At 42.4% G+C, this 27375-nt stretch overlaps 1 protein-coding gene across 3 annotated transcripts; it reads right to left on the reverse strand.

Moving 5' to 3' along the window:
- Positions 1-203: 203 nt before the first annotated feature.
- Positions 204-27375, reverse strand: LOC121689691 (pneumococcal serine-rich repeat protein). Of its 3 annotated transcripts, XM_042069722.1 has the most exons (11): positions 27246-27363; positions 26254-26360; positions 25939-26023; positions 25456-25651; positions 25226-25294; positions 16818-18016; positions 6461-7121; positions 5998-6214; positions 2669-2863; positions 1731-2027; positions 204-1333 (listed from the first exon to the last, which is right to left on the reverse strand). In XM_042069722.1, the coding sequence occupies exons 1-10, from the start codon at positions 27335-27337 to the stop codon at positions 1780-1782; spliced, it is 3069 nt and encodes a 1022-aa protein (XP_041925656.1). In that variant the 5' UTR covers positions 27338-27363; the 3' UTR covers positions 204-1333; positions 1731-1779. The 3 variants fall into 3 exon arrangements, with proteins under 3 accessions (XP_041925656.1, XP_041925655.1, XP_041925657.1); XM_042069721.1 differs by having other exon boundaries at positions 204-2027; positions 27246-27375; XM_042069723.1 differs by lacking the exon at positions 25226-25294 and having other exon boundaries at positions 204-2027.

A 27375-nucleotide genomic window follows, 5' to 3' on the forward strand; every position in this document is an offset into this window, starting at 1 on the left:
ATCGTCCAGCAAAATTTGTTGACAGTCCTAGTTGCAGTTACTGTGTTGCAACTAAAGTCACCGTTACGGGCAGTATTACTGCTGCTGATGGCACCAGTGTCGTTGTTGGTGAATAAGCAAAACATATTCATTTCACCGAGTATGGTCATGTTACAACATTTGTACATTTGTTTAGTGGGGGAAGAAAGCTACAACTCACCACATTTGAAGCATTTTCTGTATTTTTGGACATTTCTGTATACAACCTGTGTGTATTAAAGTGATGTGCAAAGTGATGTATGACCTTTCTTCTGAAGACAAAACTATGTAAGACGACACGTTCATAATCGTGGATTTGTATTGTCCATAACCAGAAAAGACAAATAAAATCAGAATGATAATGTCTCAAATGTGTCTTTCAACAGCACTGTGTAAAACCAGATAGAACTGTGTGATGCCATATAATTAAACAAAGTCTTCAAAACGTAGTACTTTTTATAAGTCCATATTTACAGTATGTACAACATAGCACAACAGAGACACCTGTACGACTACTATGTCTAACTTTTTATCTGCCAGTAAGATATTAAATGTACACTATGACTAAACAAGACTGTCTGATGCTGCAGCGTCATAACCAGAAAAAAGTAGGATAGATGCATGAAATGAATTCAAGTATGCGTGCCTTGCCTCTTTCTAACAGACCATAGTGTACGGACAGGCAGAGGCCCAGAAGGAACGGGTGAAAGAGCCGAGGGGCCTCGTTTACAGGAACGATCCCAAAACATTTTTTAAATACTGCTAGATACAGTCCACAAACTCGCTGGGGAACGATTCAGTTTAGCGCACACTCCTACAGGCACTACGTCACAGGACAGACAATGCTGTTCATAAAGAAAGAACTTGTTTTCAGTTTCTTTTTTAAAAAAAAAAAAGGATATCAATAACATCAATAATAATTATAAAAAAAAAAAAAAACAGCAAAAAAAAAAAAAAAAACAATATCTGGTCATCCATCCCTATTGTTTTCGTCGACATCCAACATGTCCCAGTAGTGTCCCCATGCTTTGAGGGTGAGCGAACATGGGACTTATCAAGAGTCCACCCGCCAATGGGAACCTGTGTGATCTCCCAAATCTCTTCTCCTAGAAAGTCTGTTCACACTTAGAGGAATGTCTCTGTACACGTAAGTTCATGGACCCTCACACTCCGTGAGTGGGAGTGTGTGTTGGTGTGTCAGAAGTCTCTGTGTGGATATGACTTGGTATATATATATATATATATATATATATACATATATGGGTGTGTACAGTGTGTGTATATGGGTGTGTACAGTGTGTGTGTGTGAGTGTGTAGACATTAAATATGCCTGACTATGCGGTTCCCTCCTGTGACACTAGGTCATGCCCAATATCAATATATCCATGTGGAAAACACTAGAAGACAGGTAACGGAGCAAGGGCCATAGTCTTTGAGTATGTATACATGTATGTATGTATGTATGTATGTGTGCGTGTAGGTGGGTACACAAACATGCATACATACATGCTTGTTTGGATTTGTATGTGTGTTTGTGTAAGAGAACGAATGTACATCTATATATTATTTATATCTTCTTTGTAACCGAGTATGTGTACAACATGTTTGCATGAATGCAGTATGGTACTGTGTGTGTGTGCGGATCTGTGTGTTGTATTTATGCATGTAACATCACATGTGAATGTGTAAGAATGGACACACATACACAATGGGTGTGTGTGTGTGTGTGTGTGTGTATGCGAGAGCCCCGGTCACAGCACGCTAGCAGATGGCGGCTCCATTGGCCTCGCGGCGGCCCTGCTTTTTGAGAAGCTGGATGCGGTTGTGGCAGTAGAACTTGATGGCGCGCCAGTCGCGCTGGTTGGTCACCAGCAAGGGGCAGAGCTGCAGGCAGCGCTCGCAGTCCGCCTTCGCCGGCACCCGCAGCTCCATGATGTTGCGCTTCAGGTGCGTCTCCACGGCCACGCGTTCCGCTTCTGACCACGGCCGCTTTAGCACGCCGCGCTTGCCTGGAATGGACACATACATAGACACATGAAGGAGGCAATAAGGCTGGTTGGTTTCAGAGGCGTCAGCAACGCTAGTTCTGGCCATTAGATCTGGCAATTATGACTTTGTTATGCCATTAAATGCACTGCAGAAAAACGCCATATCATACCTGGACAAACACTAACATAATGACATACTACTGAACATACATTTAAGCCCAAAATTTAATTTTCATCACATATTTATTTGACCAATAGGTTTCCTCTGCCTGGAAATGTACAGGCACAACATACAAGCACAAGTGTTAGCGATACATTTTTTCGGCGAAATTTAGCATGTATATGAAGTCACTCATGGGCAAAACTGTATTTATATTTATGCCATCTTTCCCAGAGAACCCCCTACGGCACACCGGCCTGCTCCTCACCCGATTTGGGCTGAGCGCCCCTCCTCTTGTGCCCCGCGGGCGTGACCACAGCCTTAAGACTCTCTAACAAAATAGAGCGCTGTGATTGGAGAACATCCACGGTGCTAAGCCAATAGAAATCCCTATGGTTCGATACTAGACGTACAGGCTGAGCAAATTAATTTGCCGCCGCTAGGGTGCGTCTAGATTTCTAGGCTAAGAGAACCCCCTACGGCACACCGGCCTGCTCCTCACCTGATTTGGGCTGAGCGCCCCTCCTCTTGTGCCCCGCGGGCGTGACCACAGCGGAAGGGTGCGCCTTGCCCCCCTTCTTCTTGGCGCCGCCATTCCCCGCTGCTCCCTTCTTCCCCACCTCCACCCGATCTTTGCCCTTCTCCGCCTCCACGTCCGAGTCGTCCGAGAAAGAGTCGGCAGAATTCCCAGACATCACTGAGAGACGGGGGGGAAATGCATGGAATGGAGGTAAAATAAAGGAAAAGAAAAAGAGAAGGAAGTGAAAGATGTAAAATGATCAAAAACAGGGTGGTGACAGAAGGGAAAGATTAGCAAGAGATAAAAAAGGAAAAAGGGGCCACCGGATGGAAAACAATAGAGATAGGCAGAAAGGGAGAGAACGGGAGCAGAGTTCGAGGGAACACATTATTATTACTGTAGTATTGATCATATCAAGTATAAGTATAAGTATATATACTTTTTTGATGCCGTGAGGGAAATTTGGTCTCTGCATTTAACCCAATCGGTGAATTAGTGAAACACAAACAGCACAGTGGGCCACGGCTGCCCTTACAGAGTCAAATATTTTGTCAGACTCAATGGATTCAGGGCTAACATTGTGTGAAAATGTGTGTGCAGTGCCTGCTTGGCATTATGAGGTACAGCTCACTGAGTGGAATCCTACTTCAGCATCTTCTAGTGCTCTTCCTCCTATCGACACGTCTCACTCATTCCCTGTGCAACATTCATTCACTTACAGGTACTGTGAACCGTACAGGACAATAAACTACTTGAACTTGAGGGGGTAATTCTAATCCCAAACAGCATTTTTTTTTTTTGTGTGGTCCTCTAGCAGGCCCTTTGGTGAAAAAGCTTTAACCCAGTACATTAATAGTGACCCGAATTCGGGACAAATACAGTGCCCCCCACCTCCCCCCAACAACCCCCATGCATTTTTTTGCACCTTATCATGAACTACCATAGTCATGCTATATACCATTTTAAAGCTGAGAATCTCAAGAATCGATATATGTAAAGCTTTCCATGAATTAACATATATTTTGTGTGTAAAATATAAGTTTATCCCGATATATAACATATCAGAATACCCCCCTCCACCACCCCCCAAAGTTGCTGCGTTCATACTTTGTCACTTGTCTGTATGGCCGTACCAATAAGTTAGCCCAGCATGCTTGGTCTTGAAATTTTCGTAAGAATCCATAGATGTAAAATATCTACATTGTTTTATTGCCAATATATTGAGTAGTTGTACACGCCAGTACAAACAAAACAGATGCATACGAAAAGAAGCGAAGTAAAAACTTATTTTTCGCGGAAATCCATATATTTCGGTTCTACTTCCATTATTGTCGCTGGATTCACGGTACTCTGCGTGTTCACGAGGCTCTTCTGATTCCATCGATACCAATTACATGTCTGTAGGACCAATGAGAGTCGAGATAGATGCCATCAAAGCCAATGAGTCACGTAAGCGATGAATCTGACAACCAGTCTTTGAATGGCAATAGCGCTGCGTCTGATTGAGCCAATGAGATGGGACCTAGATGTCTGTGTAGCCAATGAGGAGAGCTTTCTTTAGACATGTGACACATCGTCACATTCTACTTCCTTGTCGGCTAAATTCAATGCGTAAAACAGATGCGTAAACATAGTCACCGAAGCAGTGTTTTGGAAGTGTTTTACTGAACAAGCAAGAGGCAGTTTTTGAAGGTTTTTGTTTGTAAAAACATGCCAAAAAGACAAGCAAAAACGAAACATGTTGAACCGGAGGACATCGATGATCTGGAGGAGCCGAAAGTAGTTTCTCCGAATGCGACTCCGAGGAGGAGCACAACTTTTTAGCTGGGAAGGACCCTGATTTCGAGCTGTGAGTATACTACTTATATCCATATACAGTTACAGATACAGTTTCGTTTGCTTTTGTAATGTTTAGTGCATAGTTTTTAGGTGTTAGGTGAGAATGCAGTGTGTGTGTGTGTGTGTGTGTAAAAGAGAGTGCAGGGGGAGGTGTGAATAGTTCTGGTATCTGGGGGAGGGGAGTTAGGTGAGAATGCAGTGTGTGTGTGTTTGTGTAAAAAAGAGTGCAGGGGAGGTGTGACCTGAGTACACACATTTATATAATTTGTATAAGTTGTTGGGAAGGGTTTTCATATACTTTAGTGGGTCTGAGTCTAACTTCCATCTGTACAATTGTTTCAGTGACAGCAATGAAGACTGGGTCCCACCAAGCAAAACATCAAGAGCTGAGGATCCTGTGTCTGAGGAAGAGGAGCCGGTGGCTGAGACCAGTGGCTGAGACCAGTGGGACACAAAGAGGAAAGGGTGCTGCAAGAAGCAGGGGGAGAGGCAGAGGAAGGGGGAGATAATAATATTTACTATTTTTACCTTTGTTTCATTTTATAATACAAATGTTTGCTGCATTACCTTGTTTGTCATTTTTTCATGGAAATCTCAAAGGTGTTGGAGCAAAAGTAAGAGTTCCAGGTCAGATAATGCATCTCTAAATGTATGGCACAGCCACTGCAAAGCTCTCCAGGGATCACTCCATCATGAGACACAGACTGTAACCTTTCATTTGACACCAAGATCATGGTTCTGCATAAAGGGGTTCTTGTATAGGAAGAGTTTTAGTTTTGGGTAACCAAAGGTCCTTTTGGAGTCTCCAAATGGACACTTAGCAAAACGCATGTGTATGCCCACACAAATATGGGTCCCACACAGTCATACTTCATCCTATAAGGATCTACTTTGACATACAGATTCACAAGACCTGGTAGTGGGCCTCAGTGGTGTTTTCAAGAGAAAATAAGTGACCAAGAGGGCAGAATGTGGTCATTTCTAGAGATGTGCATAACCGCCTATAAAAAAAACTATCATTCTACCCTTTGCCACTCTCTGATAGTTCATCACACAGTCAATCTATTGGTACCAAAAAATTCTACAAGGCCTTAGCTTTCCAAAGAGGTCAGGCACTTGATTGTAAGTCAAAGTATGTGGCAACAGGGCCATTTTAAGTAGGCGGTGTGCAATTTCGAGGAAAAACTCCAAAATAGGGGTGGAAATGTATAAGGTTAAGAAAACTGGTGTTTGTTCATTTCCTATTCGCAGAGCCAGGGCCAATCAACACAATGTTTCAAGAGCATGGGAGTGACGAGTGTCACTTGATTGGCCGTTGAGCAGACATATCATCAAACTTCCATGAAGCCATAACTGAACACAGACTACATCTGTAACATCCCCCACATTTCTCCATCACACACAACAGCCAGCCATCCCTCCCTCCTTCTCTCTCTCCCTCTCTCTTCTTCTACCCCCTCATCCCCCCTTACCATCGAGTTCCAGGCAGATCTGTTGGAGACTCATCCCCCTGAAGAGGACTCCGTCTCTCTCCCCGTACAGCACCACGCGACCCACGCGGCCCATCAACCCCGGGTCCTGGCCAATCCGAGCGCAGCTCTGAGTCACATGGTACTCACGCTGCAGGAAGTCCTCCAGCCGCTTCCTCTCGCCTTCCTCCAGCAACAGCAGCTGGGTCAGGATCGCCACCTGGTGGAGATCATCATCAGTACAATTTCACAATGGTAACAGAAGGGTTTTTTATTTTATTAAATAAGACCGCTGTACAACCTCGATCACAAAAACACACATAATGAATTAATAAAAGTGAATGGTGAGACATAATAAAAACACAAAATAGGTGACCTCCCCCGCCCCCACATCATACACGACCATCATCCATTCCTCCCCCCCTTTTCTCTACCCAAGTGATGAGTAATTACTAATGGCACTCACCTGTCGGCGTGCGCGTGGCGCGGTCAGGGCGGCCGGGTTCTTGGCACCGCTGGAGCGGGCAAGGCCCCGCAGCAGATCGGTGCCGCGCAGTGGCGTGGCTGGTGAGTGGTACGGGCGCGAGAACACGTAGGGGCTCTGCGGGTCGACGCCCACCTGTGCGCAGGTGCTGAGCAGCAGCTCCAGACAGGCCTCGGAGTGCGGCGGCAGGATGAGCGGCTGCATGCGGCCCCGCTTGCCCACCACGCCCGCCCGTGGCAGGTGGCACAGCACGTGCCGCTCAAACGGCGACAGCGCCACCTCCAGTGGGTGGGCCGCCGCTGGGCCGGAGCCGGAGGACGTGCTGCCGGTGCCGTTGCTGCTGGCGGCGCCGTTGGTGGTGGCGCCCGAGGCCGAGCTTGCGGCGGACGAGGAGGCCATGGGGGGTGGCGGCGGCGTGAAGCGGTTGCGGTACTCCTGAATGGTGAGCTTGGCCACCTCGCACTCGCGGTGGCGGTTGTAGAGGATGAGCAGCGCCAGGCTGGAGTGGCACAGCAGGCGCCAGGCCTCGGCAGAGCCGGGAGAGCGCGACAGAGACAGGAAGGCCGAGTGCTGCTGCCGACGCAGGTACAGCACCAGGCATGACAGGGACGACAGCAGGGGGGGCATGTGGGTCCGGTGAGGCCTGAGAAAGGGGAGGGGGGGTTATAGGTATTTATAGGTAAGACATTTATATGGTACATTTAAAATGGTACACAAAAAGTGATTTACAATAGATGCATATAGGAACTACATCAGACTGTTATCCATCCACATTTCCAGAGATTCTAGGAAGAATAAAAAAAAAAAAAAAATCCAGAAAGTGTGTGTGTTTGGGGGGGATACAGACAAGACAAAACGGAAGCGATGGAGGTGGTTAGATGATCGGGGTGGCATGGTTCACAAAACCCACGGTTCGGTTCGTATCACTGTTTTAGGGTCACGGTTTTTGGTTCTGTACGGTACTTGTTATTTTTTCTTTTAATCTTTTAACACTTCAGAAATACCATACTTCACCATTTGATGCATAGCTTAATTATCCACCATTTAGGCTACAGTATTAGTATAGTTATATCATGTAATCATGCACAAACTAAAAGACATGACTTTAAGCATCATTGAGACCATCTCTGAGGAAAGGTGAGATTTTGATACAGCAAGAGTGAAGACATTGATGATTTCAACATGCTTTTTATTTATTTGGCAAAAAAGTAGGATGCATTATTGCCATCTACAGGAATTTTTGTGCCTTTTTAGCAAACTAAGATTGAATGAAATATTATGGAATATTTTATTTCTACACATAGCGTAGCCGAGCTATGCAAGATAGCTTCTAGGCTACCACATAACATTGACAAGCCCTGTAAATGTGCACTTTTTCTCTCCTGTCACTGTAATTCCCCTCAACAGGGATATTTTCTCACAGAAACTGAACGTTAGATCGTCCATGTGATAGGAATACCCAAAACACATTTTAATGATATTTTATTTGAGGGCTTTTAAGATATGAGGTTATTACCTTACATTATTATACGGCTCTTCACAATGCTAGTAGAACGCTCCATTGACTTGAATGGGATTTCCCAAAGTTCTAGCAGTAAATAAATTCATGTAATTACTGCTGCAAACATATAATTACCGCTGTCAATGTCAACGGGTTTTGTGCTTCCGATACGTCTTTCATATCACTACGCAAGGACTGGAACTTCATTCAAACGTGAAAGCAGACGGTTGATCAGCTGTGTTCTAAAGAATGTTTGATTCAAGTTCAGCAGCGTGTGTTGTTGCGAACTATTTGTTTCTCAGCAAATGCCACGATGAACAGTAACAAATAGGCTAGGTTATGTAGTCTAAAGTCATATCGTGGGGAGTTTATTATTTCGTTTTGGCAAGTAGCCATATAATAAGCGGGATAATGTATAGAACGCCGGTCATTACTGTAAAAATAAGTCCCTTCAGGGCGGAACAAGTCTGGTTCGCCCTGTCAGGACTTATTTTCCCATAATGACCGGCGTTCTATACATTATCCCTTACGTAAAATAAATTATTATTAGCCTACTACACGTCTCCCCTGCACGCAGGAGCGGAGGGGCAGCTCATATAGCCTCCTACTCCCCTTAACTATTGCAAATATAGACTTGGTTGCGATTTCCAAATAGTTTTTGTGAGGGCTACTTTGTTAATGTTACTTCGGGAAACTGAGTAAGCGGCTGCGACCGCACAGCCGAAGCTGCTGAAGTGCCGTGAGGGCGCCGCAAATGAACTTGAGAAACAATATTTAAGCTCACGATATTCTGACCTGCCCACCCTCCCGATTAGCCACACCTCTGCGAAAGGGAAAAAAACTGTCTGAGGTCACATATGGGCATGAGGCTACATTAACCGTCAAAACCGTACGATGCACACACGCCCCGAACCGAACCGAACGGTTTCATTAACCGTGCCACCCCTATTAGATGATGAAATAATGCTGGAGGGGAAAGTAGGAGCTGAACACACAGAGGATGAAGAATGAACGGAGAAAGCAGAAAAGGGAGGTAGGGCTGCACGATTTGGGGAAAGCATGGGAAAGAGGGAAACTTATCAACAGGACTGCAAATCCTGCAGTCTGCAGTCTCCAAAAATTCATACTTTTACTGACATATCACTAAACTTAGTCCGTGAAGGCCCTGAAATGCCTGCATCTTGATGCAACCTGCATCTTTTACTTGGTCAATTAACTGGTCAATAAAAGCATGTAACCAAACCCTGCGAGTATGACAGGAAGCACCAGGAATAGAGCTGTGTATGGCTGACAGTCAGAAACGTGATCACCGCCTAAGAGCCCTGGGCCTTGCATTAGCCACCAGCCATCGAGACCCCTATCTTTCACGTGTGCACTTCTAGCCCAATACAAGAGCCGCTCTCAGTTTACAACTACAGGGTTTAAAGCAAGCAACTTTTCTGTGCCTGAAGTAAACAAAATGTTTACAGCCTTTTTATATAATAATTTATGTTTAGATCTTAAACCACCTGGCCCACGCCTAATGCCTGAGAACTGATAAACAATATAAAAAATACCAGAGGTCCACAGAGTTAACAGCTATGTAGCTAACTGCACAGCCAATAAATAACAGTTTGGGCCAGTTTAATGTACATGGAGTTGGCCTGGTCTTTGACTAAAATAAGTACTTCAATGCAGATCACCATGGAGAAAAAGCTACAAGAGGGACTAGTCTTAAGCCATGTATGAGACACCAGCCATTTCTCTGTTTGCAACTAACTGAGCAACCAACAACAACAACAACAAAAAGCTAATAAACAGAAGTCATGACTAAGTCACTAGTGCCATCTGTTGGTCAAATGTGAAAAGAGAAAACTAATTCCCAGTAAATGAACACAGATTTGCCAGGAAACACTGTTGACCACGCTGCTGAGGTCAGATAGTCCTCCTGTGCCTCTGAGCAGCAAATTGCAAACCTACACCAACATAGTTTCAGCCAATTAATCACTTGTCACAATAATCATTAGTGCACATAATGTATTGCTACTAATGTACAATATACAAACAATGGCAAATATATTCCATAAATTCTACTTGTTAATATAAATGGCAATATGATTCAACATAACAAAATTAGCCTACACGGGCGGTGGTAGCATAGTGGCTTAGGAGCTGGGCTAGCATGCAGTAGCCTGAAAAGTCATGGGTTCAATTTCCAGCTTGTGCCCTTGAGCAAGGCACTTAACCCAGAGTTGCTGTGGGGACAATGGACCTTGTAATATAACTGACATATGTAAGTCGCTATGTATAAAAGCATCTGCTAAATGAATAAAAACAATGTAAATGTAATTATTGAAATTTGTGAACCACTAAGGTCAGGATGTCAGTGAGCAACATTAAAGAGTATGTTGTGCAGTCAAAAAACCTGCATGAAACAAACCATCTGCATTTTGATTTCATTCTATTAGAAAGGCATCAAATGCATATATATTTTATACATATATAAATTGGGTAAATTAACTAGCCATTCTTAATATCATATACTTCAATGTTACAAGCTGTTTAAGTGTTACCTGATGCGTGTGAAATGTGACCAGGACATTTTTCAATGTCAGATTCTCTTAAAGCACTGGTGTCAAATGCTTGGCTTATTGTTCGATACACAATGCTACTGAGGTGACTGCACTGGTGATCATGATGCACCGTAGTTCAACACCCCAACCCTACAATATCCATCTCACGTTTAGGTAGCTTACTCCACAGAGGCAAGGACACGGACACACGGACAAAAACATTGCTAGGAATGTCAATAAATGTCTGTTCTAACCTGTGGTATAGGCAAATATTTACATATCCAACATAAATATTACTTATAATTAAATATTATAAGCAAATTCTTACTATTTGTAGACAGGTAAGATTACATTTTAGCATTACCATGTTATATACAAATATCTGCAAATTCTGTTTCTCATGCTTTGCCATTTCTTTGTTAACTGAAAAGGGCAATGAAATGTCTCCTACCATATACAATATTTCAACAGCAACAACTGTCCTTATAGTCCGCTAAACCCGTTAAATCTAGATCCTTCCCAGTGCATGTTCTGAGAAGTATTGTTAGGTTAAAAAAGGGCCATAGGGCTCTTCTACTAGGTTGTATAAATTATTTATTTGATTCATTTTTTGAGATACTTAACTTTTTTTATTTCAATGAGTTGTAAAACAGAAATGTCAGCCTAAGAAAGAGCTCCCATCAGCTAATTAAGTCAAAACAATTGCAATGGGTTTCCTGAGCATTTACTGTCTCAGCCTGGGCAGGGCTATAGACTTTTCAATGAGCATTATCATTTTTTGAGATGCACAGTATAAAGAACCCATAACAACTTATGATGATATGAGCGTCCACACGGACCAACGGTAAGGAAAGTCTTTCATGGTGATGAATGTGAGTGTGGTTCACTAGAGGGTGACGTGGGAATCAATTGTCGCTCCCATCCAATGCCGAGCCCACGAAAATACTCCCGTCATATCCCGATCATACACACACCCCGCCCGCCTCCCCCCCCCCAAAAAAAAATCCTGCCCTGCAAAATCCTGAATCCCGTCCCGCTCCCGTTACATTCCCTGTGTTATCTAAAGTTTAGACTCTGTTGCATGTTTGGTTAATCGCGGTCAAATCACTGAGGTTGCCTCGGAAATTTAGGCTACACTATACATGCATTACCTGCCTGCAGGCCTAGGCAATTACATTAATCTTCTCACACTCAAATCACCCATTTACATGTTTTAGAGGTCGCTGCCACTGATTGTAAGTAAACAGGTAGCTATGAACACAGTACTAAAACGTTAGCTAGTTAGTTTCCCATAACAACCATCAGATGGGCGAGGTGAAGAGGGTTATTGAGATCGACTTTGAACAGTTATCCATACAACTTGACAACTACACTGTGTTAATGTGTTGAGTAAAGCTAGACATGTTTTGATTGTTGATAGGCGCACTCACTCACCGCATTGTAGCATATTTTTTTTTATTATGACCGCCGCTAGCGAAGCGGTCATATAGGGATTGTCAAAGTCCTCCCCCACCTCATCTACTTCCTGAATTTTTGGTCAACGATACCCGGGACACCGAACCACCGGGGCACATGAAATTTGGTGGGTATATAGCCCCTAGTGGTGCACGATATATCGGCCACCGATAAAATATCGGCCGATACGGTCATTTTTTTTACACATCGGTATCGTTCCGATGTCAAAATAGGGCCGATGTGAACAGGCCGATAATCATTCCTGTGTATTTGACGTGTGTGTAGCGATCCAAGCGTGTTATCTGTCTACACTGAATCCGTTAAATATGCCCTTCTATTGCATCATATTTCTTATTTAAAATAGCAGAGCAACAAGACTGACAGAAATAAGACACTGGGCATCTGACAAAAGTTCTTTCAAAACGTTGCGTGTATTGCGCTGCTCGCGTCGCTTGCAGTCAAGTTGATGGCTGGCTTGCATGTCATGTCACGCCTAGCCCTACATCTCTCGCGGTAGGCTAAATATAACTGTGCATCAGGCAGAATGTAGTTATATGGTCGTAATAGGAATTTAATAGGGCTGTAACGATATGCGATTCGAAACTGAAATCGCAACGCTCATATCCACAAACTTGTGTCGCGGTGTGAAAAGGCAGAACCGACACACCCTTTCTAGTGTCTAGCAGTGCTTTGCAGCTTACGCGGCCGCATAAACAACACACATCTCCCGCTTTACTTGGCGGTAGCCTACGTTGCTTTCATTGTAGACTTAGACAGTAGACAGTATAAACCCCCTCTCTTTGCCCCGCTCCCTCTCGCTCACTCAATGGACACGCGCGACTCGGCCAACGCAATCCAAATAAAACATTACAATCGTGAAATCAAGGACTCATATAAGACGACTAGCTAAATTACTATTAAATCTGCTTAGCAACATTAGCATGCTGCACATATTTGTTTAAAACTCTTGGTTTCAAGTTGACTAATCATCTCAATACCAATGTTTCCCATAAGTGCCTGTACCAAGGAGAACAAGTATTACCTTGAAACTTAAACACACATGGGGAAACTGAACAGTCCAATCAGTAGACTATGATAAGCTAGCCAACTATGCTACTTTGTTTACAATATTTCCAGGCTTCAACCACACAGCTGAATTAAAGAGGGAGAGTTGTAATATAAATAGTAGGCCTATAGTGTGCCATACCTATAGGCTAATCTGCATAAAGTGCTGTCATAAATATCAGACATTCAGTATTCTCTCTTTTTATATCAGGATATAAAATAATACAGATATATTCTATTATATTGTAATCCTCTGGTGTTCTAAGGTAGGCTATTGAAATGTTATTTAAAAAAATGCATTTTGGAAAATAGCTCTTTATTTGTTTATCATAAAAATGTATTTTCTATACAGATATATCGACATCGGTAAATATCGGTATCGGTTATAACAGCAATATTAATATCGGTTATCGGCCACAATTTTCACATCGGTGCATCACTAGTAGCCCCACTAGAGTTTTACGGAAAAATTTTGTTCCGTCCCCGGGGGCCATCCCCCCCCCGAACCGCAAAAAAAGCAGTTTTTCCTAAATAACTACCTGAACCGTGGCACTGAGATGAAGAATCTTATATGGTATGTTGGTCTCAAGGGCCCACATCAATCTGCCCCATAATCACTCATTTGTGATTTGCACCCCCCCGGTAAAAAATGAAAATGCAATATTATTCTGCTTTAATCGCCCCGATCTTCAGTTAAGATGTTCAGAACTGCACCAAATTTTATGTGTATGATTGGCCTGGCATTCTCTGGGGATATGCCAAGTTACATAGAATTTCATCCATGGGGGGGTCTAAAAAAAATTAGGTTATGTGTACATTTAGTGACTGTACACTCATTGGCCTGTAGATGGTGGTGCACACATATACACATGCACACACACAGGCACCCACATACTATCGGTATTAGAACGGCCGATACATAATTACAAATTCAGTAGGATTAAAAGAAAGCCAAAATAAATATTCATCATCATCATCATGGCTGCATTTCCAGTATTGGCGATAAGTAGTCGTTTGTCCACTAGATGGCGCATCGTTGCAGTGAGACGTAATTTTGTTGGAAGTTAAAAGTGGGTTGGAAAAACAATGGACGCTTCCTACAAGGACTGTAGTTTACCGCAGAGAACGTCTAATAAGGATAGGACGATGTTCACATGAAGTGTAATTCCCATTTCTTCTTGAAGCCGAAATAAATCTGAGGACGTTTATCGGACATGCTTGGTTTTTACTGCAGGTACGTTAATCTTATAATATCAATAAGGACCTAGGTAATGTTACCGTTAGCGTTGGCTGAGTGATGGAGGCCAATTTGATTGATTGCATTTGTAGAAAACTATAAATGCAGTTATACCAAGCAAATATTTTGTTCATTAACAATAACGTTTCAGACTACTGTTACTTAATTTGTGCATTGACAATAAAGTATCACATGAACTAAAGATGACTAAAATCTTATGTAGAAGAAGAAACATTCACAAAAAATCCATCCATCCAAAAATGACCTTTGTTTTTGATAGCTGTTGAAACGGCATGGAACTGACAGAGATGTTTTTGTTTATAAATAAATAAATAAATAAATAAATAAATAAAAACATTATTAGGGCTGCAGCTATCGATTCTTTTTGTAATCGATTAATGTAGCACTTTATCGATCGATTAATCGAATACATTTTTTTTTTGCATTTTTAAACAACCAAAAACATAATGCATAACGAAAATGACATGGCTGTAAAATGATCAAGCAATTGGCACAGGGGTATATATTCTAACTCCAAGATTAGGCTACAAAACTAAGCCCATTTATTGCAATTTACCCATTTAGTGTTTTTAAGTGCCAGTGCCATCAATTAAATAATGTTCAAAATGCTCTCTGTAAAATTGCAGCCTCTTGTGCATGACTTAGCTGGGCGAACAAAGCTGTCCATACTATGTTGCGAAGTGCTGGGAGGGAGAAGAGGGAAAGCAATTTAATGTATTATAGCCTACAACAAGTTTCATGCTGTAATCTAGACCTGACATCCAACATAAATATCTGTTTTATGTAGATTTCTACACCTGCAGCATTTACCATTAGGCTACTAAAAAATAATTTCTGGGGTGAGCCTATTTGCTATGGTAACCTAGAAACCTGTGTGTGTGTGCACGCGTGCGGTGCGTGAGGAAAGATGAGGGTGCATGCATGTGTGTGAGGGGTTCTTTTTTAGGCAAACTGTCTTGCAATTGAACGTGAATAAGTTTACTTACTTAAAAACATCAAAGCTAAACAAGCCATCACGACATCGCTACAAATACAGTATGTGATTAAAATCAGCCAACATCAATGTAGGCTATAGGCTACGTAGATAGATGATAGATAGGCTAGATAGATTGTTAAATAGCCTAGCCTACTTTATTGACGCTTGGTGAAACAGCATGGAGTGGATATTTAGGTTCAGATGCTTGTTCTTTTCCTTTTTGAGTATGTAATGATCCCAAAACTTTACTTGAAAAGCCATTTATGGATATCTAGATTCCGCCATCGCGCCAGCTAAATTCAGAATGTATCACGATTCACGCGCTAGTGGTGTGCTTCCTGAACAACTGTCCGTGTGGAACAATCAGATCCCTGCGCGTATAGTGCGCGTCAGGAATTTAACGAGGCTTCGAGGCAGGATTTTTCCCTCGAGTAATTTTTGTAATCGAGTTATTCGAGTAACTCGATGAATGGTTTCAGCCCTAAACATTATGCTGATACCTTTTGCTTTTCCCAAATACAATGTAGCCTACAGGTGTAAGTGACCTTTCATCAATCCAGTTGCAATGGATCAACTACCCTACTTGTGATTGTTTAGAGATTTTAAAGGTTTTATAACAATGCTACATCTTCTTTGGCTATTCTACAATCTATTCACCTTTTCAGCACCAGTAGGCTACTTTCTGTGCAGCCGCACACACACACTCAGGCATGGCAAACAAGCATACATTAAAGTTTCAAGAGTGGGGGATGGAGTAAAAGATGGAGACAAATTGAAGTGTGATTTATTTTCGCTGAACGAATGTACAGGACTGAGCGGCGGTCATATTTTGTACCGCTATGTGGTACATCTAGTTTAATCTCTGGCTCCATCCGTCTCCCGCCCGCTCCCGTTGATTTCTATACTCTATCCCGTCCTATCACTTTACCAACAGTGAAATTTACTCGCATACCGTGGGACTCCTGTGGGAATACCGAAAAATTGTCACCCTCTACTGCTCACTAGGTTTTTGACTAGTATCACTGAATAATCATTCTATGTTTTATGTCTTTTAATTATTACTTTTTAAACACTTCTAAACTATTGCCTTTTTATGCTTAAAAATGTGTTTTATGTTTTGTTTTTTGTTCTTTACTTTTTAAACTATTGCCCTTATATTCTTTTATTAGCTATTACTGCTTGATTTTGTTTATGTAAAGCAAATTAAATGACCTCTGTGTATGAAATGCGCTATACAAAGTTTAGACTTTGAATTCAATGGATTCTGACTGTCAGCTTTTTATCGTTCTTAAAAACGCTCTGAAAGTGATAGCCAACAATATCATGTCTTCATGTTACCATATATATGGTGGGGACATTGCCATTCATATTACGGTAACTACAGCCATATTTAAAACTGTTGCTTTTGTTGTTATCATTATAGTTATTGTTCCTGGTGTGAACGGCCCTTTACTGTCAGTTACCCAGGTTTGTCACTGAACCGTGTACTTGGAATGCTCCCCATGTTTGCACCAGTGTGCCATATTTCTCACCTTGCCATCTCTCCATTCTTCTCCTCCATGCTCTCATCTTCCTGCCCATCGCTGAGTTCGGCCTCTCCCTCCTCTTCCTCTTCATCTTCCTCCTCCTCCTCGACCTCTTCCTCATCCTCCTCCTCCTCTTCCTCCTCCCGGCCGGGCGTGGGTGGCGCTTCCTCTTTGGCCCGCTCCAGCTCCTCCTGCTTCAGCTGCTCCTCCTTTTCCTTCTTTGGCCGGCGCCCTCTCTTGGCTGGAGGCCGTGTAGCTGCAGCAGCGGTGGCGGCAGGTACAGGTGGGCTCTTGCCGGGCTGCGTGTTGAGTGCTGACATGGTGGCCGTGTTCTTGCGGCTCTGGGACAGTGCCGCCGTCGGGGTCTTCCTGGAGGGCTGGGACAGCGACAGGGAGAATGACACTGCCCCAGGACCTTGAGCGTTCTCCCGGGAGAACAAGGAGGTCGGAGCAGTGGCGGCCGAGGAGGACGAGGGCTGCGGGGAGGAGAAAGTGGAGTGAGTGGCGGAAGCAGAGGACTGGGCGGCGGAGGAAGTGGAGGAGGAGGAAGCGTGCGGTCCGCCGGCGGCAGCAGCCGCGCTGTGGGCACGCATGTGAGCCAGCTCCATGGCGGCACGCACCTCGGGCTGCTGGGCGTGGTACTTCTCCAGGTGCCGCGCCAGCGAGCGGAAGTGGCGGCCGCAGTAGGCGCAATGCTGCCTGCGGGGGGCACTAGCGAGGCTGCCACGGTGCCCAATGTTAATGTTTATGTTGTTGTTGATGTTGGTGGTGGGCGGTGGCGCCAGGGGGGCCTGGAAGGCCGTGGTGGCCGTGGAGGGTGACGCAGAGCTGGACGCGGACCGAGAGAAGGAGAGGGAGGGGCCACGGTGAGCTGCAGGCGGCCGGCCGGCAGACGCCTTCTTTTTGGTCGCCGAGGACGATGAGGACGACGCAGTGGCGGCGGGTGCGGCAGCAGTGGTCGCAGTGGAAGCAGAGGTCTTGCGCTTCTTGCGCCGGCGCATCATGCGGCCCCGCAACTCCTCTAGGTCTTCCTCTTCTTCCTCGTCTTCATCTTCGTCCTCCTCTTCCTCCTCCTCTTCGTCTTCACGGTCTGAGTCACTGGCCTCAGAGTGAGACAGCGGGGAAGAGGAGGGCGAGAGCGACCACGACGGGGTGAGGTAGTCTGAGACAGTCAGAGAGAGTGGTAGTGGACCAGACTCTTCCTCCTGTAGAAAACACATGAGAGCATTACATGACTAACCGCTGTGTCATTTTCAAGGACAGAATGAAAAATGTCAGCAGACATTTGATGAGGTTGTTGATGTTGAGGCTCCTCACCATCAGAGGGGGTGGGGGTTAAAGTCCCTTATAAAGTTCCATTACTTAAAGCATGCATCATGAGGAATAAATATACAAATTATTGTTTGTTAGGGTCAATATCATCGAACAATGGTGTGAAAATGTTTCCTAAAAGCTCACCACATCTCATGTGTTCATTTTTTACATACATCGTCTCAATCGACTGGAGCAGACTATATTGGTCAGTATAATCATTTGAAAATAAAGATGCACGCACTGATTGGCCAACGTTTGACACGTTAAGACGTTTTATCAGCTGAAACCTGCCGCAATAATTGAACTGACTGAGTCCAGGTGTAACAAAAATGCATTCATGAAAGACTACTGTCAAATCAACCTTTTTAGATGGTGGCTTATTAAACACACACACATTATATATATATATATATATATATATATATATATATATATATATATATATATATATATATATATATATATATTAGTAACTTCATGCACTATTCTTTGAAATACTTTAAAAAGAAAAGTTAGAAAACATTTGATATAGATCAAATTCAGTATTAAACAGAAATGTTCCACCTATTTTCTTTTCACAGTATACGCCAATTCAATTTCAGTTACATTTAACTTTCTGAAAAAGCTACAGTAATCTGGAGGACTTTTTTTGAGATCTGTTTGTGAGAGAGTAAGTAGTTCGGCTCAATTGGCCAATAAAATTGCCATCGGTGCATTTGGCATCTATAGGTTGAAAACGGACCCTGAATAGTGTCACACAAGTGTCTGAGTTTTCACCAGTGCTCATATACCAGTACATTCTACAACCAAGAGGAGAGATATTTAAGTAAACAACCATGCAGTTTATAAACATTATGTCGCAAAATCCCCAAAAATGAAGTGGAAACACACACACACACCTCCGGAGGGAAGGTTATCAGACACTGAGCTACACAGCAGGGAAAAGAAAACGTCTCACAGAAAATTGATTATTATTTATTTGTTTATTTTGCCCAAGCTCATGTGGCTCCTGTGATTACAGCAGCGTACTGGTGGGTTTTGGACTTTTAACCGGAGGGCTGCAACTATTAATTAATTAGTTGTCAAATTAATTGTTGAATATTAAATGAATCACCCAACTATTCTGGTTATTGATAAGTGTCATTTTTTTTAAATAGAAAATATATCAAAATTCTTCAAATGGAGCTTTTTAAACATGAATATGTTTGCTTTACTTTTATACTTTTAGGACAGTATACTAAATATCTTTGGCATGTGAACCAAGTTTTGACAAATGTACTTAAAAGGTCTTATTTTTTTGGGGCTGCACAATTTCAGGAAAAAAATATAATAGAGTACCGAAGCCATGACGTAGCGTTTCTAAGACGTTAGTATATTTTTTTACACTGTAGGAATCACATACTACAACATATATTCATACCAACACGATCAAATTTGTGACTACAGAATTTTATTTTAGCATGGGTTTCCTCCGTAAAAGAGACCTGCATGTAACTTCACAGCATGCGGTTAAAATCCTTAAATTCACAGACGTGTTTTGACTTTATTTTTTTGGCAAAAAATGTGAACGTGAAATATCCACTGGAATTTTGTTTCTTTCTATTACACCTGCCAGGGAATCCGTGTTATGTGGTTAAGCTGCTGCCTAGCAGGTAAAAATGGTTAAATTAATATATTTATTTTGATTAGCTAGAAATGATGCCACATGTCTACATTCAATGCTATTTATGCCACTCCGAAAGTTTGTTTAGATTCAATGATTCTGCCGTCATGGAAACACTACGTCACACTTCGGGACTCTATTGCAATTTTTCTAAAAGTTATTGCAATGGAGGTTTGATTTGCGATATACTTTTATTTATTTATTTATATATATATATATATATATATAAAAAACATACATATATATTATAGCTTCAGTTAAATATTCCAAATTTCGTGTTGGAAATTCGGGCTAGGGATGGGCATTCGATTAAATTTTCTTAGTCGATCGTCGAGAGAATTAACAATCAACTATCGATTAATCATTAATATTTGTAGGCCTATATTAAAAATCATTATTTATTTAACTTTTTAGAAATTTAAAAATGCAATGAAAATACAAAAATACAGCGTGTTTTTCCTTGATGAGATCTTTATCACAAGAAGAATAACTTGTGGCAGTTAAACTGGATATTCGGTTAGGCTAAACTTGAAGATGTTAAGCGCTGCGGTGCTCTAAAGCAGCGGAATGTGAGCTGGTGTTTAGATTAAACAGAGACCCTCGTTTGTTCCAAAATAATAAATTATAAAAAACAATCTTGTTAAACAATAACTTAACCAAAAACAATAACTTAACCAAAAACATAATGCTTAGATCTGACAGGTTTTGTCAAAATGTAACTCAAAACTATCCAAGGCACGGAGTCGAGAAAGAGGGTGAGGGATTAGCCTATAACAATTAGGCTATTTTACAAAGCCTCATAAAAAATAACTACCATAAATCCTCAAATTATGGCCTTTTATTTATTTAGGCTGCGCAAAGCACAGGGCTTGATTTGGGGCAAGCATAGGATATATTGAGCAAGCCTTTATTTCTACGTGCGTTTTATTGTGAGACATGCGTTTCGTTTGGAGCGCATATAGGCTACCGCTATCAAAAGCAGAAGATTTTCCGTTTGGTTTGGGATTTAATTTACTTTTGGACAGTTTGATTATATTGCTCAATGTTGGGTCTGATGAGCACTGAAATCTGGGTGGTATTTGATAGCTCACTATTACATTTCATGTAGTTGAAAGAGTCGGGATTTTCACCCGCTTTTTATTGCGAGACAAGGCAGCCGCTTTCATTCATTCAAAACGCGCGTTGGGCTGTAATGAAAACCTTATTGCGTAGCCTGAATTGAGTTTGAACTGCATGATTTACTTTATTAAATTCATAGGCTGGAATGCCTCCAGTCGCGGCAACAATTGTGTTTAAATGTAGTACTAGTAGCCTAGGCCTACTGCTTCAGCCTCTGGCAAGCTCAGAAGGGGACGGCAAGCAACTGAGCTGGAGAGCAACGTGTTGGAGACCCATGGTGTAGGACAAGAACTTTTCAATGACAACAATGTATTAAACCAAACAACAATATAATATTAAGAAGAGCTCTTATTTCATCGAGGTAAATCGAAACAATGTCTTCTATTGCTCGTGCACTGATAGCCCTACTGGTAGGCAATTATTAGCCTACATCGCAGTGTTTGCAGTGAACTAACGTTATCGTTTTTTAAACGATAAAATGGTCCCACGCCGCACACTTCACCGTGAATTCTTCAGGTGGTATAATATTTCATTGCTGCCACACAGTGAAATTAATTTCATTGCTTCAAGACACACTATGTGCAACCTGCATTAGTTATCGACAACAAATTAACGTGATCGACAAAATTCTTAATGATCAACTATCGATCGTCGATTAATTATGCCCATCCCTAAGTCGGGCCACTTCTTATAGGTGAGCATGCTTAGTACATGAGAAGCATAGCCCTCCTATTATGAGAGCTTCCCGGTCTGTCACACAAGGTGGTCATGAATATAGAAATCATACATGTGAAAAGATTAACCAGTGGGACAGAGTTCCGAGCTACACGATTAATTGTGCAGCCTTTGTGATTACCTAAATGCCTTACTTCAAACTGCAATTTCGATTAAAAGCCCTATATTTTTTTCTCTCTAGTGGTGTATGGTCACCCCAAAAGGTGACTTAGAATAATTATTCTCTATAAGCATTCTTCTGATTATCCATCATTATTACCATTCCTTATTATATATGCACATGTGCAATATTTCATCTCCATTCTGTTAAATTTTCAGCCTCATAGCATGCGAGTCATATGGACATGTTATTTCCCCCCAGTTTGGACATGTCCTGAGGGGACAGTAAAATGACAGGACAGTAACACTTTTGGGGCATTTTCAGACCCATAGTTTGATTGATTGGTCCACAGCAGAAAATAAATTGTTACAATGTTGCATACACACTTTGGTCCAGTTCAGTTCCACATATGCATTGTTTCTAGTTGGACCAAGATGTTTAGTAATTGAGCAGACTGCTCCATAAGGTCACTTGGTCTTTATCTTCCAGGCATAAGTGCCACTTTCGAGTTACACAATGACAACTTTGCGGGGTGATCTTAGCACTGATTCTAAAGCGATGGTTCGGAGTAATTTCACCCTAGGGTCCTTTGCACCATGACCCCGAGCCAAACACCCTCCCAGAACCTTTTTTCCCTGACGTTCTGCAGTCGTGATGGAACCAACTTTTATCTCGTAAATTACCCCACTAATAATGCCCTGAATGGTACGAAACTTCTGCAGCAGTACAACTATGACCTTTAGTCCAATAACGAGGCATTAGAAAGTTTTTAAGTGCACCATGAGTTTATTTAAATAAGACTTGCCTGATTATCTGCTACTATACCGCTGCGTCGACGTTTCCTCCGTGATTTGGGAGAAGCCCGTAAAAGTCCTTGCAGGAAGCGATTACAATCAACGTTTTTTGGTATATCCAGTTTTTAATATTTTTTTCCGAAGTGTTTACAACTTAGTGTTAACTAATAATTGTTGCAAACTGGACTACGAACAAAATATTAGTGCATTCCTGGATCTACATCCTTATGCATGCTTCCTGCCATGACTTTTACGGGCTTTTCCCAAATCACGGAAGAAACGTCGACGCAGCAGTATTAGAGATGCACCGATATGGAATTTTAGGGCCGATAACGATAACCGATATTTATTGGTTTGTTGTGGCCAATACCGATACAATAACCGATAATTTTACTCTTGAAAAGAAATTGTGAAAAGTGATTTGGGGAAAGCATTTAACAAGCATAATTTTATTGCAGTAATTTTACCTACCACCAAATGATGGACAGAACTCATAATAGTCCTCAATAGTACGGCAGTCAACAACATAACAGTAGCCTAACCCTACAGTATGTGTGGCTCCTTTAAGTGAACCTGACGTTAGTGAATTGCGAGTGAGTGGCTAGAGAGTTTGAATCGTTTTCATTTAGGACTAAACGCTCATAAACGACTCCGCTTGGAATAAGCTACAGTATAGCGACCAAATTAGAGTTTGTGAGGGAAACTAGTTTAGTTTCAACTGCGGGTAACTGAATAAAGCTGCAACTCCTTAAACTGTATCTTATGTCCGTCTACTCTGTTGCGCACAACCTGCTGCAGCAGAAATGAAAGGAGAAAGCCCCGAAGGTTTTAATAACTTATTATGATGACCTGTCTGGAACTGAAGCACGAATGGTTAGCATATTTCTAGGTAATAATACAAAACCCAAGCTAAAGTAATGCAAATATAATACTAGAAACACAACTTAGAACTAGGCCTACTTATGTACTCGTCCCACAAACGAGTTTGTTTATTTGTTTCCCCGACCCCTGGTAAAGTGCAAACACACCAGCACAAGACGGCTCTAGATAGGGCTGAGCTCCGCTCTGTTAAGGTTAAATGGCGGATCATTCAGGAGAGGATTTTGAGATGCACAGATCCAAATGAACGCATATCCACAGATTTTGTTAGAGTGGTGAAATACATTCACACCGCTGACATTATATTGAGAAAAAAGTATAGCCAACAAAGCTCAAGTAGCTCAGTGTAGCCAGACGGACCTTACGTAGGCCTAAATTAGGACTTTAAAAAATATCGGCGCAAATTTTCGGACCGATAATAATATATCGCCCGCCGATATATCGTGCATCACTAAGCAGTATAGTAGCAGATAATCAGGCAAGTCTTATTTAAATAAACTCCTGGTGCACTTACAAACTTTCTAATGCCTTGTTATTGGTTATTGGTTAACGGTCATAGTTGTACTACTGCAGAAGTTTCGTACCATTCAGGGCATTATTAGTGGGGTAATTTACAAGATAAAAGTTGGTTCCATCACGACTGCAGAACGTCATTAGTTTCTGACAGCGCTACTTGACCAGGGTTCGACCAAGGGAAAAAAGGTTCTGGGAGGGTGTTTGGCTCGGGGTCATGGTGCAAAGGACCCTAGGGTGAAATTACTCCGAACCATCGCTTTAATAATCTGATGATGCACTTGTGTGACCAGAAAATGCCAATGCATGCCAGTGTAGGGCAGTGTACCTCCTTGAATGCAATTTGATTAGGAAGAGAACAGGACATTAAGGATTAAGGCGACATTAAACTTACCTAATTTTACCCACAATTCAGTGTTCTTAACTCCCCTAATTCATTACAATTAAACAGGGTCGCTTTGTCACCAGTGGGACAGCACCAGAGTTCACCAGATGATGTGGATCAAGACCACCTCTTTTTGGGGGTCTCGGACCGATTATTTTGTTGCGCACCCGAGTGTGATTGTTACACTCTGACTGATGCAAAAGAACCAAAAAAAATGTTGGTGTGAAAACGCCCTTGATCTCTCTACAATGTGGCAGACTACAGCTTTGCATCTTACGCTGAAATTGTCAATATGGCTTCATGACACTTCTGAAATTTGGGCAAGTGTTCTCTAAAGTAAAATTCCAATAGAAATACTCAAGATTTGCAGTTATAACTTCGCAGGATGTAGAGGCACACAATATCAGTAAATAAAGAAAATGTGTGGGGCTCAAGTGGACAGAACTAGTTTTATCTCACATGGAAAGACTGCATTTTGCCAGTAAAAACTTTTATGTTTAAAAACGTTTACATTTAAAAAGTCACAGGTTGACACTGCTGAGTGATCAAGTTCAACCATTCAAAATCCTTCCCTTTGTATTGAAAAAAATCAGAGAAATGTGTTCCTAGGATAAAATTAGATTCCTAGTTTCACCTCACAACACACTCTGAGGCGAGTTAGTTGTAGTCAAACAATTTAGTTACTGTTTGTGGGGTTGACAAAGGATGGTCTCTCTACAGCAGTGATGACCTGCAGCCAAATCACAGCCGTGGTGATATCCTTTACCAACTCTCACTCATATCGTAATAATTGCCCATTCTACATGTGTTTACTTTTGCTGACCTGTAGCCCAAACCCAAACCATCAGTGTATCCCTACAAGTAGTTACAGATGAGAGGATTTAAGAGTAGAAGCACGGGGCTCTGCAGTACCTTCTTGATATTGTTTTCAGGGTTGAAGCTGCATTCAAATCCTCTTGGAGACACCGAACTATGGAAACTCTGGACCATTCAGAACAAAGACATTTGATTCATCTCAACATGGGTCATAGTGCACATCCTTCACCATTAGAGCCTAAGCAATTCATAAATAATCCCTTTTCAGATAAAGTCTTCTCAGATTAACTATTAGTTGAGAGCCACATGCAGTGATTCTGACTCACCATTGTGTTGTCTCCCCAGTCGGTTAAACTGTAGTCAACTGTGATCTCCTCGCCTTTGGCTATGTCTCGAATTGCTATGACAACCAGTCGCACTTGGCTCCCACAATGCACCTCTCTGATTCTGCAGTTGGGTGGGGGGTGGAAGAGCACTGGCCCCCTCACCCCGCTAGCCCCCTCCTCTCCCAGTTCCGGCACACTGAGAGAGAGAGAGAGAGACAGACAGACAGAGAGAGAGAGAGAGAGAGAGAGAGAGGGAGACTTGGTCAGAAAGTCAGCAGGAAAAAAAGAAACAATCTTTTGAAGAAAAAAAATGGGAGATGCAGCTGAAGAACAGAATTCAGTGACAAGGCACATAATTCTGCAACAAATCCACAAATAAATAACTGAACAGAGCTATTCATCATATTCAGAGATCAGTGTTAACCATGAGGTCTAGATTCTGATGTGAAAAGCTCCAAGAAGCACCCTCCTCTCCCTCCTTACCATAACTGTGAGGGGTCAGCGAGGTAGTATGGGCTTCCAGGTGGGGGCAACCGATCTTCTGCCCCTTCTGGATACTGTCCATCACCTGCAGGGAATGGAGACAAAGCTGATGAACCACTGTTACAAATATTATGCTGTTGTGTCTCACTTTCTGAGCAAAGGTTTATATACTATGATGTGTGTGTGTGTGGGGGCGGGGGGCGACAAAAAGATAACTTGATGATTCTATTTGTAAATGAATGCATCATTGTGAATTACTGATGCTGTGTGATGCCTTCATGGCCGACGTTGGATGGGAGTGGGCCTGTAGCTTACCTGGGCTGTAACTGTGTTCCGACATGCTTTCCTCTTCGTCCTCCGTGACGTACGCTCGGTCACACACTTTCACCGGGGTACCCTTCCTCTTCCTGCCACATACCCGCCTGCATTGCAAACACATCAGATACCGTCATCAAGACCGTCCATCAGAATATGTATCGATTAACGTGAGGAGTGTTAATATCATATCAGCTAAGGTTAACTACGTTGCTTCCCCGGATACTGCCATCAAGCAATCCTGTTAAATTATGTACAACACACGCAATTCACCCCTCAACACTGAGATGTAGGGATGGCAAATTATAGGCGCGAAGTTGAAAACATAGCGGACATACAGCATCATCCAGACCAACACAAACAGTCCGTGGTTGAATAGCTATTAGGCTAAAGTTAGCTGAAAAGCTAGGTAGCAGGTTATGAAATTATTTCGACAAAATGCAGCATATAAAATATGTCAAACATTTTGTTTTCTCGTTGAAATGGCATATATGTTACTTCAAATGGCTCATGAATGGGATAGGTTCCGGTAATTGATTGATCAGACTTGATAACTAGCCTACAAGTTAGCAAGCTAACGTTAGCTAATTGGCTAGTGATGTAGCGTCGTAACAAGCTAGTTGTAAGCTAGCTCGTCAGACACCGCTAGCCAACTTGTTAGCTACGTAAACAAACGGAGAGCTACTGGGTTATCTATCACAACACAGCTAGCTAGATAGTCAATGATACACCCTGCATTCAGCTTGAAAATATGCACCATTCAAGTTTGTTTGAGGAATGAGAATGTTAAGACGGTCGTCAAAGATTCGTCCGCTAACGTGAAAAAAGAAACCTTTACACACGGCCACTCTTTTATTCACTCCAACATGCACGCGGACGCAAGAAATTGGCTGGTATGCTAGCCATAAAACACATAGTAGTTCTGTAAGCAGAGCCCCTTTTACTACTGAAAATATAACTCTTTGATGGTCAAATAAGGTAATTTCTCTCACCCCCGAGGCGGCGGCGGCTTGCTGCCATCTCCGTCGCTGTCGAGGGTCGGGGGCTCCCGGTAGTCAAAAGGCGACCGTACGTTCTCCGCCATTAGGGCTGCTTCCACAGTACCTACCGCTCCGGTAGAGA

This window comes from Alosa sapidissima, chromosome 18 (genome assembly GCF_018492685.1).
Source record: "Alosa sapidissima isolate fAloSap1 chromosome 18, fAloSap1.pri, whole genome shotgun sequence".
NCBI classification, from domain to species: domain Eukaryota; kingdom Metazoa; phylum Chordata; class Actinopteri; order Clupeiformes; family Clupeidae; genus Alosa; species Alosa sapidissima.

Coding starts and splice junctions, on each gene's coding strand:
- LOC121689691 (XM_042069721.1), bottom strand. CDS start 27,337: ATGGCGGAGAACGTACGGTCGCCTTTTGACTACCGGGAGCCCCCGACC. Junction 18,017..25,225: donor CTGAAAACAATATCAAGAAG/GTACTGCAGAGC, acceptor TGTTTTCTACAG/GAGGAAGAGTCTGGTCCACT. Junction 6,215..6,460: donor CGCCACGCGCACGCCGACAG/GTGAGTGCCATT, acceptor GATCTCCACCAG/GTGGCGATCCTGACCCAGCT.